The following is a 17,358-nucleotide window of genomic DNA, read 5'->3' as shown; positions in this document are numbered from 1 at the left end:
CCATGGGTATATTTTAATAGAAAAGATGATGTGAATATTCACATTTTAACTACTTCAGTCAATTATTATACTTAGAAAATAATAGTATCAAGTAAATAAATTCTACTTTTAACTCACAATAAAGGGTAAGATTAGCTCAAAGTTTTAGTAAAATAAATTGGCAAAAAAGTGCTCAATCTAACATTTGAATTTGACAGATCCCATGGCTTCTTTCATCTGGCATCAACTATTCTAAATCAAACATAAAAAACAAAGGACATTAAATCATAAATACGTAACTGATGTCTTTGTAAAGAACAGACACACAGATAAAGTCACTGAACATACAGAATATGAAGCTCAGTATTCCTTTCTGATCAAATTACCATTTGAAATGAATTTAGGGGACACAGATTGCTACACTTTGCTACTGAGGATACTGAGGGGAAAGAAAGAATATTTCACCTTCCAACTTACTTATGAACAGTATGAGAATAAGGCTGAATTTATCCAGGTCAATATTTGGGTTAGAGAACGTGTCACAGAAGGTTGTGTAGATGATCATGAGGAGAACACTGCTGCTGATAGCACCAAAAGGTGGTTTCTTTCTCTCAAGCCAATCCTTGATGTATCTTCGGACAATCTGAAATAGAGAGATCAATAGGTTGCCTCTTTTTGACAATGTATGGAGTTGAGTTGGGCATCGCAAAGTGATTCTGACAGCAGAAAGACATGAAGGAAAGAGAATAATTTGGATGATGGCCACAGTGGATTTCAAAGCTTCCCTACCACATCACTCTTCTTCTGGGGAATTTAACATTTGTAGTGCAACTTCCACTGGTGTCCATAATGAGAGTAGATTTTCAACTGCATTCAAATCTATCCTTAATCATGCCAAATGCTCTTTGCTAGCTGTCACTGAGACATGCCCATTAAGCCTCCCCAAAGTTTATCTCCTCTGCTGATCCTAATGGATGTATGTAATTATCACAGTCCCCTTTGCCTCAACAGACAATTCCAAGTGCAACTTTGGGAATCTTAAAAATCTGACATCTTCAAGAATTTCAAGACAGTAGATAATCGAAAGTGATCCATGGAACACATTAATATTTAAAATGCAAGCAATGCACCAGAAGTTTTTAATTAAATTATAACTCATGCTTGAAAAGCAAAAGTGCATGTGTTGTGGGAGTTTAAATAATTCAAACTCTGAATATCTAGAGTTTTTGTGAATCCAAAGACAAATGCCATTTGCATGCTTTTAGGATTCCAGAATTAACACTTAAAAATGAATAAACCTGTCCTAACTCTCCTACAAAAGGATGAGTGAATAAAGTTACACAGCAATCCTCTCTTATTTAAAAATAAAATCAGATATTTAAAATCAGGACAGGCTCAATATTGGTGATAACTTTTGCTTGGATATAAAAGTGAAACACTCTACTTAAAACCTTACATTTTTGAAAGAAGCTGAACAAGCCCTGTAATAAGCACTATGGTTGAGACATATTAAGTTTCGAGTCACTCATTATCCTGCATAATTGAACATGAGATTTCACAACAGGCTGAATTACCATGATCCATTAGCAATAATGAGGTCAGGGAACTTCTCCTGACAAGGCTGATGGGGTTCTGTCATCTTCTAGTCTGTGGCTGAAAAGGTTTAATTCGTAATGGAGCATACCTTCACAGATACTCAAGAACAAAGTAAACTATTCTCAGGAGAGCCTCTGAACAAATGGCTATTAGATCAACTTCATCCATTCTCAAGGACTCAGTAAGTGAAATACCAGAAAGCTGACCAGTTGGTACAAAGTATAGGAACCACATCTTGAAGGTTGGGTGGCCTGGGAATGAAAGAGAAACTGTTTTCTATATATGTAGATAAATAGTAGTTTAATTATTTTTTAAAAAATAGATCTTGTAATTAAAATTACCATTGAATTTATTAAAAATTGTGGTTTTTCTTTTTGTAGATGTGATCCCAAACCACAGTAATTTATCTAGTGTTCATTTCTTTCTTTAAAGGTTAAAATGTAGTCAGGTATAGGGATGCCTGGTTGGCTTAGTCGGTAGACTATGGGACTCTTGATCTCGCGGTTTTGAGTTCAAGCCCCATGTTGGGCACAGAGATTACTTTAAAAAACTGTAGTAAGTAGAGAGAAGCAAGAGCAGTTCTGTCACACAGTGTAATTGGGCTGAAGCATGAGAACACAAACTTTGGATAATAATGTTTGAGGAACCTAGATGGCCCCACGTTCTAATATGTCACCGTGGGGGTAACTGATTACTAGAAGGTTACAGAGAGACTTAGTTTAAAAGATTATTTCATAATCTATTATGTTTGGTAGCATAAAACTAGTAGTTGCCCAGACTTAATACAACTCAACTCCTTTAGGAAATAAATGAAAATTACACAGTCACTGAAATTGATGCTGTCCTCCAGTCATGTTTTAATATACAATGATTAAAGACACAAACATCCTCTCTCGGCAATGGGTTATAGAATGTATGATCCCAAATCCCAAAGTAGAAGTGTCTTCTTCCACCACCACTGACCCCACTGACAAAATAAACAGATAAATATGAATGAGGTATAACTTGGAAGTCAAAGCCATTTTAAAAACCAAGACAAATCTCTAATCAATCAACTTTATAAGCCGCAATTTGACTATTGAATCTAATTACCTCTTTCTTCAATACAAAGTACTCAGAGTCTCATGGTATAGTAGGACTCTTTCAACATGGTAAGAAACATGAACTCCAAAGTCCTGCATCCTCTTAGTGAAAATGTCTTTTTTCTAAACACATCAATGTGTTAATGTTGGATACTTAATCTCGATAAAGAAAACAACTAGAAAGTTGGAAATTGGACATACCCACAAGTGAAACAATAACCCTAGGGGAAAACAGATGGTCTTTCATTGTTTTTAGTCTTATAGTGATATTTGTCTGTGTTTTCTAAGCAAATCATTTTATAGCTTGCCAGGCTCCATAGAGCTTTTCTATCTTCTAAAATTAAATTCACAAAGTAGCTGCTTTTGCAACTGCATAGTGAGAAAAGTGTTAAAATCTTTCATAAGCTACTGGGTGAAATAGTGTTGATATGCCTTAAAGATATGCTTTGGATATAAACTTCAGGAACCTCATCTTCTCTTCATTCAGCTACTTACACTTTTGATACAATCATCCTCGATTTGTGAAGAATCCACGTCATTTTAAAATTCTCCAAATTTCTTTGCGTCGTAGAAACACTTAATAACTATGGGAAACAAGCTTTTGCTAGAGATAGCAACCCAACCTGATATAGGCGCCTCAGAAAAAAGTCAGGATGATTTTTTCATATTAAATAGTCTTCAGCCGAAGCTGAAAGGGGGGAAAAAAGTCAGGATGAGGTGGGGAAAGGCATCTTGATAAGGTGGCCAGTTGTAGCTTTCTTCAGGATCTACTCTAATTCATTTGCACTCACAGAAACTTAGGCATTCACCATGAGATGACAAATCCTCATTGACTTGCTGTTCCCCATGGAGAGGTGAGGAAAAACATCTTCCTCAGGAAGCTCTTTATTGTCTCACTTTCTTCATTTTGATTTTCTTTATTTTAAATTAAACAACAGGAGGGCTTAAAGGGAAACTTAGACTTGAATCCCAGTACTTTTAATAAGCTGAGCCACATATCAATTACTGTATGACCTCCAAGCTGGAAACTTGAGGAAATATGTCTTAGGTGAGGAATGTTTATATGCTGAGATAACTGAGAAGTGTAATATCCATCGTTTTAGTTTCCTCCAATTTTTTTTCCAGGGCATTTTCTTGCTTTTTTCCCCTTCTACTCTGTCTTTATATTTATAAATTGATTTTTGAGTGGGGATATGTTATGGATAATTTTTCATATTAAGTCTGAATTTTAAAATTTTATTTTTCTTCATGGTGACTTTAGATTGTTTCTTTAAGCTTTATCCTCCATTCCACTGAATCCATATATTTTCATAAAGTGTTTGCTTTTCTTTAATAGTCAGTTGAAATATATAACCAGGGATATAAAATCAAATCCACTGTATATAACATTTTTCTTTAAAAATATTTTTATTCACTGGGTGTTATACTATATGTTGGCAAATTGAATGTAAATAAAAATGTAAAAAAAATTTTTAATCAAATACTGAATAGATTCAAAATAATATATAAAAAGTATAAACAGTAAAAAATATATGGATATGGTAAACACCCATCATCTACTTAAGTATTATTTAAATTGTCTCATGAGAGAAGTTGTGCAGATATTATCCTGCACAATTTACAGCTGAAAGTGAAGGCACAGAGAGCCCAAACAACTTGCATAAAATGTTAAAAAGTCAATGAAGGGTGGTCAGGTTATGAATAGGAATAGGACCTCTGCCTCCCGAGGGAACAAGGGCATCATGGTTAAAGGTATGGACTTTGGAGCTTCTTTTTTTATAATCTTGGGCAAATCCTGTGCCTCATCTGTAAAACAGATCCAGTAGTAGTCATAGTGAGGATTAAGTTATTAAATAAACATAAAATGCTTTAGAACCAGAGCCTATACATGGTGAAAAATGGATATTCTTATTTCCAAGTCCTGAGTCAGTGGTGTTTCTATCACAACACTGCATAATGCAACAGCTCCTTTCCTCTCAAAGTAATTCAAGTGAAGCAATGAAAATAGTTCATATTGAATATAATTTTATAAATGCAAAATTTTACTAGCATTAATAACATTATCTTCAGCTTCGGCTGAAGACTATTTAATATGAAAAGCCAACCTCAAAAATGTACAGAAAATGGGGCAGGCCGGGTGGCTAAGTGGTTTAGCACCGCCTTCGGCCCAGGGTGTGATCCTGGAGACCCGGGATCAAGTCCCACGTCAGGCTCCCTTCATGGACCCTGCTTCTCCCTCTGCCTGTGTCTCTGCCTCTCTCTCTCTCTGTGTCTCATGAATAAATAAATAAAAATCCTTAAAAAAATGTACAGAAAAAAAGTGGGGCTTAGCATGCTGTTTTGAAAAATGTTTTTCAAAGGTGGTGGAAGTTCTAGTTGATTAACATTCATTCATAAATCTCTCAATATAATGCATTAAATAAGTATTTGTCACAAGGATTTAGATGTATTGAAGGGTTTATCAGGAAAAAAGAAATATTACAATAACACATGTTTATTTCTAGAGCTGACAAAGGATGCAATCTCCCAACCATCTATGGAAAGACCAATCTTATCTCACAGTCACAGCATCCTTGAGCTAGAAGATATTAAACTCCTTGTCCTACAAATGAGGCAAGTGAGGGCTAGAAGTTGTGCGTAAAGTCAGACAGTGGCAGAAATCAAACTAGATCCTGCATCACACTGTAGTCAGTCAATAATGAGTTCAACCAAACTGAAGTACTGTATGGGGAAAACACAGAAAATTAAAATAAAATTAACTCTCAGAAATATTAGTAAAAAATTAAGTGATGAAGTTTTATTATCACTACAAGATTAAGGAAAATATTTTCAACTCTTCCTTCCTGGTCTTTTTCTTCTTCCTCTTGTTCCCATTTTTTATTTAAAAGGTAATGACAAAATCTCCTTTTAAAAGATACACATACAAATCTATAGAAAATTTATTTTCATAATGTGCCACCTCTAGGTACAATGGAGATATGACACTACCTTGCCTGGGCTACTTCCTCTGAAGTAGTACATATGAGCACTTCTAACAAGGTCCTCAAAGATCACATCACACAAAGTTTAGGTGAGTCAACTGATTATAAATGAATATGGAGATTAAGGAGCAGAAAAGGTCCCTGGTGTTGTAGGGCTTATATTCTAGTTTAAGAAGATAAACAGAAATCAAAAACAACAAACAAATCGACAAGAGGTAGATCATGATCCATACTAAGTAGAGGTTTAAACTGGACGATATGACACTATGTGGCTATCTGATAGCCACTGGAGAAAGGGTCTTTCTGAGAAGGTGAAAGGTGCGGTGTTCTAAGCAGAAGGTGCAGAGGCTGCAAAGTTGTTGTTTTTTTAAATTTCATTTATTTATTCATGAGAGACACACACAGAGAAAGAGAGAGGCAGAGACACAGGCAGAGGGAGAAGCAGGCTCCATGCAGGGAGCCCGACGTGGGACTCGATTCCGGGTCTCCAGGACCACGACCTGGGCAGAAGGTGGTGCTAAACTGCTGAGCCACCTGGGCTGCCCCTGCAACGTTTTTAAGACAGGATCAAAGCTAGCATGTTTGAGAAAACAGAAGCAAAGTCAGTGAGACCCAAGTGTAAAGGGCAAGTGGGAGAGTATTAAGGTAAGTAAAAGAAACCTGATAACACAAGAGAGGGTGAAATAATCTTGCAAGGAAGTACAGTAGGATTTCTAGGAAGTGTTAAGCGACAATTTAAATTTGGGGTCATAAACTTGAAACAAGATGAGACCAATTATGTGTTTCTCTCTATTAAACCTGGAGATCTAGGTAAAATAGCTGCTGGGGGCGGCTCCATTAAGATAATTCGAAGTCATTTTCAACCAATCTTTTGATACAGCTCACACCTCACTATTGAGTACGCTGTTAAATATACTAATAGACTCTGCTTCCAGGAAGCTCACAGATCAACTATAAGCGCTCCTGATGAATATTATGAATCAAGTACATGGGAGAACTGGCATTTAGGTCTAGATCGAGGGAGTCAGAACAGGCTGATTGCACTCCAGTTGCCATCTTTGACTGAGTCTTAGCGAAAAAGCAGGAGTTTGCAGGTGGAAAAGTCTCGCAGGAACCCTAGGCTGCGAGGCGGGCTTGGAGGTGCGGGGCCAGCGAGGGGTGGCGCGCCTTCGGCCTGGGCAGGCGGCGCCGGCAGGGCCAGGGCCAGATGACACTGCAGAGGCGGGGTGGGGCCGCCACACAAGGAGCCGGCAACAGGGGAGCCCAGGGGGGCGTTTTTAAGAAGAACAAGATAACTGGATGTTTTAGAAAGGCTGTCCTGGAAGCAGTGAAGGCACTGGCTAGGAATTAGAAGAGGCTCACAGAAGAGAGACAGGAGGTGCAGTAATTTACACGAGAGATCACGAAGTGGTGGCATCCTCTCCGGCAGGGTGGATGAGGTCACAGATGCCAGATGTGGACGAGTTCTGAGGCAGAAATGGAGGCATTCAGTGACCGCCTAGATGTAAGGGAGTAAGGATGTACAGAAAAAGTGGAGGCGAGGTGGTTTGACACACACTGGGGGTGTGATTGTTAATTCCTAAAATTAGAATACAAGAGGTGGGCAGGTAGATGCAAATATGTTTTTCCCTTTTTTTTTCTTTTTGTTATGATAGTCACACACACACACAGAGAGAGAGAGAGAGAGAGAGAGAGAGAGAGAGAGGTAGAGACACAGGCAGAGGGAGAAGCAGGCTCCATGCACCGGGAGCCCGACGTGAGATTCGATCCCGGGTCTCCAGGATCGCGCCCTGGGCCAAAGGCAGGCGCCAAACCGCTGCGCCACCCAGGGATCCCTGTTTTTCCCTTTTGAAAAGATTTTGGTACTGGAAGGATTTTTTTAAACCACCTATACATTACTTTTTGACTATCTTTACTATTTTTTAATTTACTGTAATACATTACTACTGGGCACACAATGATGAGCAATCTAATAATTCATTATTCTCTCTGGATACTTATTCTTTTTTTTAAAGATTTCATTTATTTATTTGAGAGAGAGAGAGCATGGGGGGCAGGGTAGAGGGAGAAGCAGACTCCCTGCTAAGCAGGGAGCCTGATGCAGGGCTTGATCCCTGTACTCCAGGATCGTGACCTGAGCCAAAGGCAAGACACTTAACTGACTGAACCAACCAGGTGCTTCTGGATATTCTTAAATACATAAATTATGTATTCTTAATTACATAAATTATATAACTATATATAATTATATAACTATATATGTAACTAAGTATACACATAACTATATATAATATATATTAAATATGTAATATTTATCTAACTATATATATAGAGAGAGAGGGAGAGAGAGAGTAGACAAAATTATTTTTTTGTCCATATGTTTTTTAATAGTATCCATAGCTGAGAAAGGCTAGAGCTGAGAAGGGCAAATAGGTTCTGTTATGCCTCTATAAGACAGCATTTCCCTTACTGATCATAGAACTCACCCATTCATTCCCTCACTCACCCATACATATTCATTGGGTGCCCTCTCATCTGGATATGTAATGGCAAATAAAACAGATATGGTTCCTGTACTCAGGAAGCTTGCAGTCTAATGGGAGAGATGAACAGGTAACAAGTAAACAAAAGGTCTATATTGTGGCAAAGGCCAAGAAAGGAATCAAGATGCTACAATAAAGAACCACCAAGGAAACAAAGTTCAGCTAGGTGGTTCAAAGAAGGTAAAAATGAAAGAGTCCCATGAACAATGAGTTGGGGTGGGAGGGCAGATAGAAAGAGATAGAAAGATACTTTCAACAGAAAAATTAGGCCGGAATTGAGAAAAGTCGGGGAAGCAAGAGTGTAGGATGGTGATAAAGAGGTTAGGCAGAGATGCACGGGACATAATATTTATCCAGAATCCTTGTGATGTGAACAGCACTGCAGGAGAAGTATTTTTCCAAGTACCATTCTATATTTAATTAAATGTATTCTTTGAGTACTTTTAAATCCTTCCTTCTTACTCTAAATTTAGTTCATTTTCTAAGTATAACATTAAAATTTAAAAAAATTTGAGGCCTGTAGTGGGTGCTGTGGTGTGCCACCCAGAAGGAGGTGTTTATTCCCACATTTGCAGAGCATGTTGTTTGTCCCAAAGATCTCAGTTGAATTCCTCTTTGGGAATTGCTACTAAGCCAGCAGACTCTCTCCAGGTCAGACCTCTCACAGGGAGTGGAGAGAAGCCAGTATCTAATGTCTGGTCAGTGCAAGAGCATATAAGACTCTGGACTTAGGAGGGATGACTCTGAGGGGTCAGTGCTGCTAGAGGCCTTTGCTGGAACTACATTGTCCTATACCTCCTCCCTGTCCCACTTTTCTTACTTTCCCAAAGGTGTTCACCCCAAGGGTACTGCCTGAGGAAACTTTCTGCATGGAAACCTCTGTCTCACACTCTTTCCCAGAGAACCAAGCCTAAGACAGTGTGTAAATATTACATGTATTTGTAATACGTGTAATACAGTGTGTAAATATACATATATCACATGTATAGACATCATTTTTAAATTTAATATTTCAAAGAGTTGCTTCTGGTTCAGTATTTACAGGGAATTTGAAAATGATAGTGATAGACATATAAAGTACTTACCTGTGTCAGGCTCTGTGATGACAAAAACTTTATATACATCCACATTTAAATTAATTCTCATAACAGCTCTTTGAGATAGGTGCTATTATTATACAATTTGGTAAATTATGAACCTGGAGCTAAGGAGATTAAATGACTTGTCCAAAGTCTCACAGCAAATAAAAGGTAGAACTAAGAACTAGAGTTTAGTTGCTCTTTAACCAATGTCTGTGCTCTTAACCATCCAGATATACTATTTTACGAAGACTGAACTCATTTTAGCGGTACAATTCTGTGCTCCATTCCTGTGTTTTAAAATTTGTATGTTATAGTTCAATCATTATTATTCAATTATTATTAACTTGCTATAAGAAGTTAAATATAAGAATTTCTCCTATTAGTCTAATTCAGTAAGAATGATAAAGGAAACTAAATTTTCTAAGATCTAATTTTAAGAGCTAATGCAATTTAATGCTTATTTTATTAATTACATGATTACAAATATGATCATTGCTATTGAAGGGGTTTATGAAGAAGCCAGCCAGCCAGATGCTTGTTCCCAATAATAGTCAGAATGTAGAGACTATCAGAAGGAGCAGAATAAGGAAATGATTTGCTTTGTATTTTTAAGCTAGCTACATGGCTACGAAGTACAGATAATAAATTTAAAAAATCAAGATTCTGTGCAGGCATCCCTGTGTAAAGCTAACTGCAAAGCACACTGATTGATATTAAATAAAAAAATAAAAAGGTGGGAACAGGGTAATGGATGAAACCTGGTGTGTTTTAACGCTTTCTCTTTTTTCTCAATTATCCTGACATTATATCGTAATTTGCAATTTCATTCACACACAAAAAAGAGCAGATAAAATTGGAGACCTTACCTGTCCAATAATGAGAGGAACCACAACAGTCATAAAAAGCTGAGAAAAAATAGATGTGAAAGGCACAGAAGAGGACGAGCCAAGCTGTAAGGCAAGAATATAAGAGGAGTGAGAATTACTTTGAATCAGTTATCAAATATTGCTGTTAATTAAACAGCACAATAAATGAATTCTCTCACAGGCACCAAAAATTTGGTAGCTATATATAAAGAGCAAGTGAAATTACTTTTAATTTTCTTAATTTAGTGCCAAAGAGACTATGTACTTTAACATATAATTTTTATGGGAAACTAGCATTGAGGAAAAATTATGACTATGGTTTTGCAATTAACTTACATTGCTTATTATTAATTACATTACTGACTAGTAAAGTTATTCTGTGTTCATACTGTTCATAATCATATGGTGTGATATTTCACCCATACTCTTTTCTCTTTCTCCTATCTGCAGACCCCTAAAACAAACAAGGATGTCTCATCATTCGCTTCTCAAGATCATATTTTTATTTATGCAAGTGAAATAGTTTCTAACTTTTCTACTCCTTCAAAACAAAGCAATGAATCTCATATACCTTTAACATTTATTCTTACACAAAACCTAGGAAATGAGAATTCCTGAAACATAAATTATTTTCCAAGTTAAAATTTCAATATATCTCTTCTAAATGTGTATGTTTTGACACTGCTCATAATTCCTATTTTTTCCTCCCTCCTCATTTTTTGGTTCATTTTCACTAACGACTGCAATCTCAGCTTTGTAAAGATTCTACTGCTGGTAGCACAGGTAGTTTGTCTATAAACATAGTCCCACACTCATGTTAATCTCAACCACCAAGAATTGCAGGCTTCCTATTAACTTGGTAATAGCTTTCAAAACCTCCTTCTGCTTTTCAAACCTCTCTGGACAAACAGTTGCCTGGTTCATAGCTGTTTATCTCTTTTAAGAGTCCCTTTTGCAGCCAGGTTCTCCCAAATCAGCAATAATGATCGCCCTGGAACTTGGAACTTATTTCCATCCTTCCCCTGCAGATGAAACCTCAATTTTCGCATTTAACCAAGTTTAATTAAACTTGGGTAAATACCTTTTGGAAGATACTTTTTGTGAAGGACTTTGATATAGTTGGCACCAAGGGCACTGAATGTTAAATAAAACAAAGGAAATAGTTAGATAAATGAAGTCAACAGCTCTGAATGAAATGATGTGGGATCAGTGTTTTCACTGATTTCTAATTCCTGCATGAACTAGCTTACCAAAATCTTTTCTACACCTTGGTATATTTTTATTCTGCCCCCATCCTTAGCCCCAATCTATATGCACTCAAGATGCCAAGCATGTATGTCCTGCCCAGCAGAGGTTTGCATTAACTTAATACTCACTTCAGCACTGACCACTGGCTGTGAGCTTAACCCATAAAAACTGTAGCCTCTAACCTGTTGCTCCATAATTAGTATAAACTAAAGTGAGGAAGAAAGACAAACAGAAAAAGGGAAACTGTGAACAGAAACGTGAACACCTAGGATTCCTGGTGTGTTAAATGCTACAAGGCTGTTAGATGTTGCTTCTTATGCCAAGCCGAAATATAAAGAGCTAATAATCCTATTTTAGAGCAACAGTGTCTTTGAAATACAGGGCATTTAACAAATATATATTTCTTTTAACGAATATTAACCCTAAAGATGCTCCTGAGATAAGATCGAGATTTTAAATTTATTTATTTATTTATTTATGATAGTCACAGAGAGAGAGAGAGGCAGAGACACAGGCGGAGGGAGAAGCAGGCTCCATGCACCGGGAGCCTGATATGGGATTCGATCCCGGGTCTCCAGGATCGCGCCCTGGGCCAAAGGCAGGCGCCAAACCGCTGCGCCACTCAGGGATCCCAAGATCGAGATTTTAAAAATGCATACTTTACAGAGAAAATGAGACACTGGATGAACAGAAAGATAAAATTTAAAGAACAGATTTTCAAGTTCAAAAACATTCAACTCAATGCTCAACCATAAAGTTCACAATGTTTGGGAGAGACGTAGTAGGATTCTGGGTGATAACCTTCAAGTAAAAGCTGTCAATTCTTGCCTGGAATCTCATGGGTAATTTGACATATTCCCCATTCTATCTCAAGTCTACTGTTACTCAATGTGTCTTTAAAATGTTTTAATGAATAACCCTATCAAGCTATATTCCCTCTGTAAGCCCAATGTTTAACCCAATACCTGGCAGAGAGAATACATTTGCAGATAATAAAGCTGTGCACAATGAACAAATGAAGTAATTTGTAAATATAAAGTACTAAAAAGTGCCAAACTCTTATTCAAAATCATATACCTATTTTTTTCTAAAGTTATAAAAATACAAACCTGAAGTATATTTTAAAAATCATTTATTAAGTTAGTTTGGGAGTTATTTTTATTCCCAATTCTATTTAAAAGATTGCATTTGGGGATAAGAGGAGTAAAGGAAAATTAATGTCAACTTTGGTTTTAAACATTTTTATCCATTTTTAACTTCTCTACCTATCATACAATAGACCATTTGCATGTTCAATGTTTTTTTACAATTTTTAATTTAAATTCAATTTAGTCAACATATAGTGTATTATTAGTTTCAGAGCTAGAATTTGGTGATTCATCAGTTACATATAACACCCAGTGCTCATTATACCAAGTGCCCTTCATAATTCCCATCACTGAATTACCCCATCCCCCCACCTCCCCTCCAGCAACCCTGATTGTTTCCTAGAGTTGAATCTCTTATGGTTTGCCTCCCTCTCTGTTTATCTTATTTTATTTTATTGCATGTTCAATGTTTAGAAGGCTTGTGTTTCTAGAAGAAAATAGAAAGGGTGATCTCCAAAGTCCCTTTGTCCTCTAAAACACCTATGATCTCTGGCCCACTTGATTGGAAACGCAGGTTGGAGGAGGACCTCCCTGCTTTGTCAGATCAGAGGCCAGAGCAAGCTGGCCAGGGATGTAATTAACAGGGTACGTGAAGCCAGACAACGTACATGGTGATGCTGGGGAGGAAATCCCGCAGGATGGTTCCCTTAGAAGTGGCTCTGAAAGGAAGGAAATCTCAGTTCTGAGGTCTAATTTGGCATAAGTCCTTTCTTTTGAATCACCAACCAGACCTGTCGCTGTGGTCAGTGTGAAGATGCAGAGACACCCTTGGGGAAGTTTCTGATGCTATGAAGTACACTCTGGCATCCAGAAGAAAGAAGAGTGAGCATCTGGCATAGACTAACATATGAGAGCATGACCAGAAAAGTACCAGAGTATGTATGCAGAGTTGATTTTAACTAAAGCAGAAGGAAATATGCTGCTTGGGATATTTGGTTCTTCACATTTTAATGAAGAATCTGTCAGGGTTTCTATCGTAAAGACCAATGTGTTTATAAGAAGCATCAATAATTTGTACCTTTGGACAGATATGCAGGTTCAGGATAAGTATATATCAAGCCTTGCTCTGAGCTTCACTGAGCTACCTGCCACACTTAAAGGCGACAGTCTCATACTGCCAACCCATATTTTAGGATACACTGTGTTAAATGAACAATCTGGCCACTCGCTAATTTCTTTTAGGAATATAATGCTTTAAAGCACAGAGCTCACAATTAGGTTTGCCAATTTGTTTTAATACCATGCTGATAAGAAATGTTTCGGTGAAAATTAAATATGTGGAGATTTAGGACCTTTGTGTTGAATCATTCAAATAGTTACTGGTGCCTCCTGTGAGCCAGGAGCATGTTTTAGGCATTGGGAATCCAACAGTGAACACAACTCAAAACCCTTCCTCTCCAGGAGTTTTTTAAAAGCTGAGGTGCGGGGGCACCTGAGTGTCTCAGTTAGTTGACCGTCTGACTCTTGATTTTGGCTGAGGTTATGATCTCAGGGTGGTGAGATGGAGCTGTGAGCTGGGCTCTGTGCTGAGTGTGGAGCCTGCCTGGGATTTTCTCTCTCCCTCTCAAGCTCTCTTTCAAAAAACACCACCACCATCAACAACAACAACTTTTTTTTTTAAGGATTGAAAAAAAAAGTTGAGGTGTGTGTCCATGTCCACCCATCACCATGTGCATGTACTCCTTTCTACAGAACACCTTCCCATATTTAAAAGTTGTAGTCTTTGTCTAAGAGTTAGTTCAATTATCACATTAGAAATTCTTTCCAAACCTTCCTCCTGTAGCACAGATGTGGCCTCTTTTGTGGCTCTGCATTTCTACCATTACTCTCAGAATCCTTGGTTGCTCTTGTGTGCAAATTTGTCTGTCAGTAGACTGTGTTCCAGAAGGTCCAGGGACAGGGTCATTCATTTTTATATTCCCAGTGCCCAGCAGACTGACTACATTCTACAGCTAGGGCAGTGGTTCTCAAGCTCTAGCACTATCAGAAACATCTGGAGGGCTGCTTAAATCACAGATTGCTTGGCCCCACCTTCAGGGAAGAATGGGGAGGATGTTGAGAATTTGCATTTCTAATATGGCTCCATTGGTGCTGATGCTGCTGAGCCAGGGTTCATTCACCCTTTGAGAATCACTCATTCGTATATTGTAGGTATTCAACAACAGTTGTGAGTTCCATTAATGAATGTCAACAATACGTAGGTAGAAAAACAGGCCTGACAATGTTTTACTTCCTCCTTCCAACTACAAGCTATGTTACAAAGCCCTACTTAGTTTACAGACCCCAGAAAAGGATCAGTTGTCTGGCCTCCCAACCATCTCCTATAATTGCAATAATGACAGCTTTTATTGTACAATCTCTATGTGCCAGACACTGCTCTAAATGCTTACTGTGTGTCAATAATTTAACCTTTCAGGTAGGTCTTACTAGTACCCGTATTTTCATATATGGCAATAGTGGCACAGAACAGTTGGACAAAGTCACCAGCTAGAGAGTGACACAGCCAGGATCTAAACCCGGAAGTCGATCCCCAGCAGTCATACTTAATTCTTACACTCTGCTGCATATTAATTACTAAAGGTACAGAGCAGTGAAATGGGAAGGGCGGCAGGAGTGGAAGCCAAAGCTGGGCTCCCCCTTTCTTGCCCACGTGAAATAAAGAGAGGGTGTGTGTGTGTGTGTGTGTGTGTGTGTGTGTGTGTGTGTCTGCATCTGCAAGGAGATGGAGAATTGGAAGGCAGGCAGAAGCAAGAAGAGGGAGGAGAAAGAAAGAGGAGGGGTGGGGAGAAACTTGATAAGTAGTAGTTGATGATGCAGCCTTTCTCAACTGGGGTTCCAGATTTGAGTCACAGAAAAGGAGCAATTATTTGAGTCACTATTTTCTCAACCCTGTCAAGGATGGTACCTAGCTAGTACTGCAGTAAATGGATCAGAAAGAGTTAATCCAACACACACAATGGATGTCTTAGGGCATTAGGACTTAATTCTCTAACCTGGCAGAGAAAGGCTGAATAGAAGCAGGATTGACTGTTATCAATCCATTCAATTTACAAACTGTTTGATTTGGAAAGAATCTGGGGGCCCAGTGGGTAAAATATTATGGGGCCAACCAAGACTCAGACAAATAAGTAACAATTCTTGATGGAGACACTGACTGTCTGTAAAATCATAGTTATCAACCTACAGTTAGAAAACAGATGGTGCGTTTTAAATCACTTCTCTAAGTGAGCTGACCTGTAAATTGTCATTAATGCACCAGGTCTTCACTTGCTCTGCTGTGTAATCAGCCTTTTATCTCCTACCAGGGAAATCCATTAGCCACAGGCGTCTCTACTATTCGTGTTTCCTCTCAGCTATTAAAACATTATTGTACTAAATAATTCACCCTTGGTGATTGGTCTTTGCTTTCATTAGTGCCATATTCAGGGAAAATATAAGAATAGATATTTACAATTTACACTGTAGAATGATGAATGGTAAATCTCATCTGTGAGAAAATCAGGAAGAAGCCGCTTCAGATACAGAGTAGGATTTGTTCACTTCCTGCCCAATTTCTACCTTCTCGTCATGGTCTGCAGAGCCCAGCCCTGGGGAGAGGGAAAAAGAAGGGGGCTCACTTAACTATTGGCTCTAATTTTCTTGTACCCCTACACAGACATACTCATAAGTCCCTGTCTCCTTTCTGTCACAGACAAGCATGCAGACAGAATAAGGGAGAGTGTCCCCAGGCCCCAATCTCCCAAATCCTTCTAGATTTCCATCTTTCCCCAGAAACTATAGTTCAGCTTTTCTTTCATTCCTGCTGCCCCTTCTCTCACAGGGAAACATGCAAACTACATTGATTACTTACACAAAATCAATGACTTAAATGTACGCTAGCTGACAGGCTCAATGTAAAAATGACTACGATTTTTATCAAAATTAAAATAGGATTGTTAAACAGCCTTATCGATTCAGCTGCATGTATAAAACTAAAATTGGGTTACTGTATGGAAGATAAATACTTAGCAGAGGAAATGAGCCTTTTTATATCTAGATGGCATTTTTCTTTCTTTGAGAAGTAAAGAATAAACTAGGCTTTTGCTAATTTTCAAAGATAAAAAAATTATGTAAAACATTTCTTTTTGTTATATGCTAATTTAAAACATAAGATTATCTTCCAATAACTGATGGAAATTCTGTGCAATTGTAAATTCTGGTTACTCAAACCACACAGGATGTTTGGTGAAGTGTGCCCAGATAAACTGTAAATTGGCTTATCATAACCCAGAGAGAAAAAGCTATGGGGGGGATCCAAGGCTTGGAGGGCTGGAGAGAGAGATACTCAGAGGCATCTAGGAACAAACTTTGCTCCTAATTCCCTGACCACAGAATTTGGTCTTGTCGATCTGTTTGGTTCAGAAACCAAGAGCCTACTATTGCCAGAAAATCCCTTAAGAAGAGCAGACATTTAAGTTCCCCCAGAAGAGTGCTCTAAGCTTGGGACCTAAAGACAAGAGTGGCATGAAGGAAGTGGTGTCCTTTTCACCCTGGCCAGACCCTATCTGCCCAGGGAGCACCAGCAGCAGCAGCTGGTGTTGGGGTGGAAACCAAAGGCCAAGGGAAAAGCCTGACTAGGACAGTGCTGAATTCATCCAATGTTACTGCCTCCCTTCAGTTAAGTTTGAGAAGGCCCAGACAAGCAGTGGCATTGGCCCCTCTGGGTCCGCGATCCTGATAAGGGAGAAGGGGTTTATCAATGTAATTTCTGGAGTATTTGAAAATTGCTTATGAGGTGCTCCCCCTAGCCCATCATGGTTCCGTAGATCTAGGAGGAGTCCTGGTACAACCATT

The 17,358-nt window shown here is 38.3% G+C and overlaps 1 protein-coding gene and 1 long non-coding RNA gene across 4 annotated transcripts in view; one reads left to right on the top strand and one right to left on the bottom strand.

Moving 5' to 3' along the window:
- The window catches only part of SLC10A7 (solute carrier family 10 member 7), a 241,205-nt gene that overhangs the window by 39,779 nt on the left and 184,068 nt on the right, over window positions 1-17,358 (bottom strand). The window contains exons 7-8 of one of the 2 annotated variants that reach the window (XM_041738490.1): window positions 10,130-10,213; window positions 457-622 (exon numbers count right to left, since the gene is read on the bottom strand). In XM_041738490.1, coding sequence (XP_041594424.1) covers window positions 457-622; window positions 10,130-10,213 — 250 coding nt within the window. Of the gene's footprint in view, window positions 1-456; window positions 623-10,129; window positions 10,214-16,039; window positions 16,113-17,358 lie in introns of those variants that run through there. The other variant, XM_041738492.1, reaches the window with a different exon arrangement.
- Window positions 1-17,358, top strand: part of LOC121481254 — a 105,821-nt gene that overhangs the window by 6,661 nt on the left and 81,802 nt on the right. The gene's annotated exons all lie outside the window — the stretch shown is intronic.

The sequence above is a fragment of the Vulpes lagopus genome, chromosome 23 (genome assembly GCF_018345385.1).
Source record: "Vulpes lagopus strain Blue_001 chromosome 23, ASM1834538v1, whole genome shotgun sequence".
Classification (NCBI taxonomy): domain Eukaryota; kingdom Metazoa; phylum Chordata; class Mammalia; order Carnivora; family Canidae; genus Vulpes; species Vulpes lagopus.
Note: the sequence above shows the minus strand (reverse complement) of the source record. Positions and strands in the feature narration are given on the sequence as shown.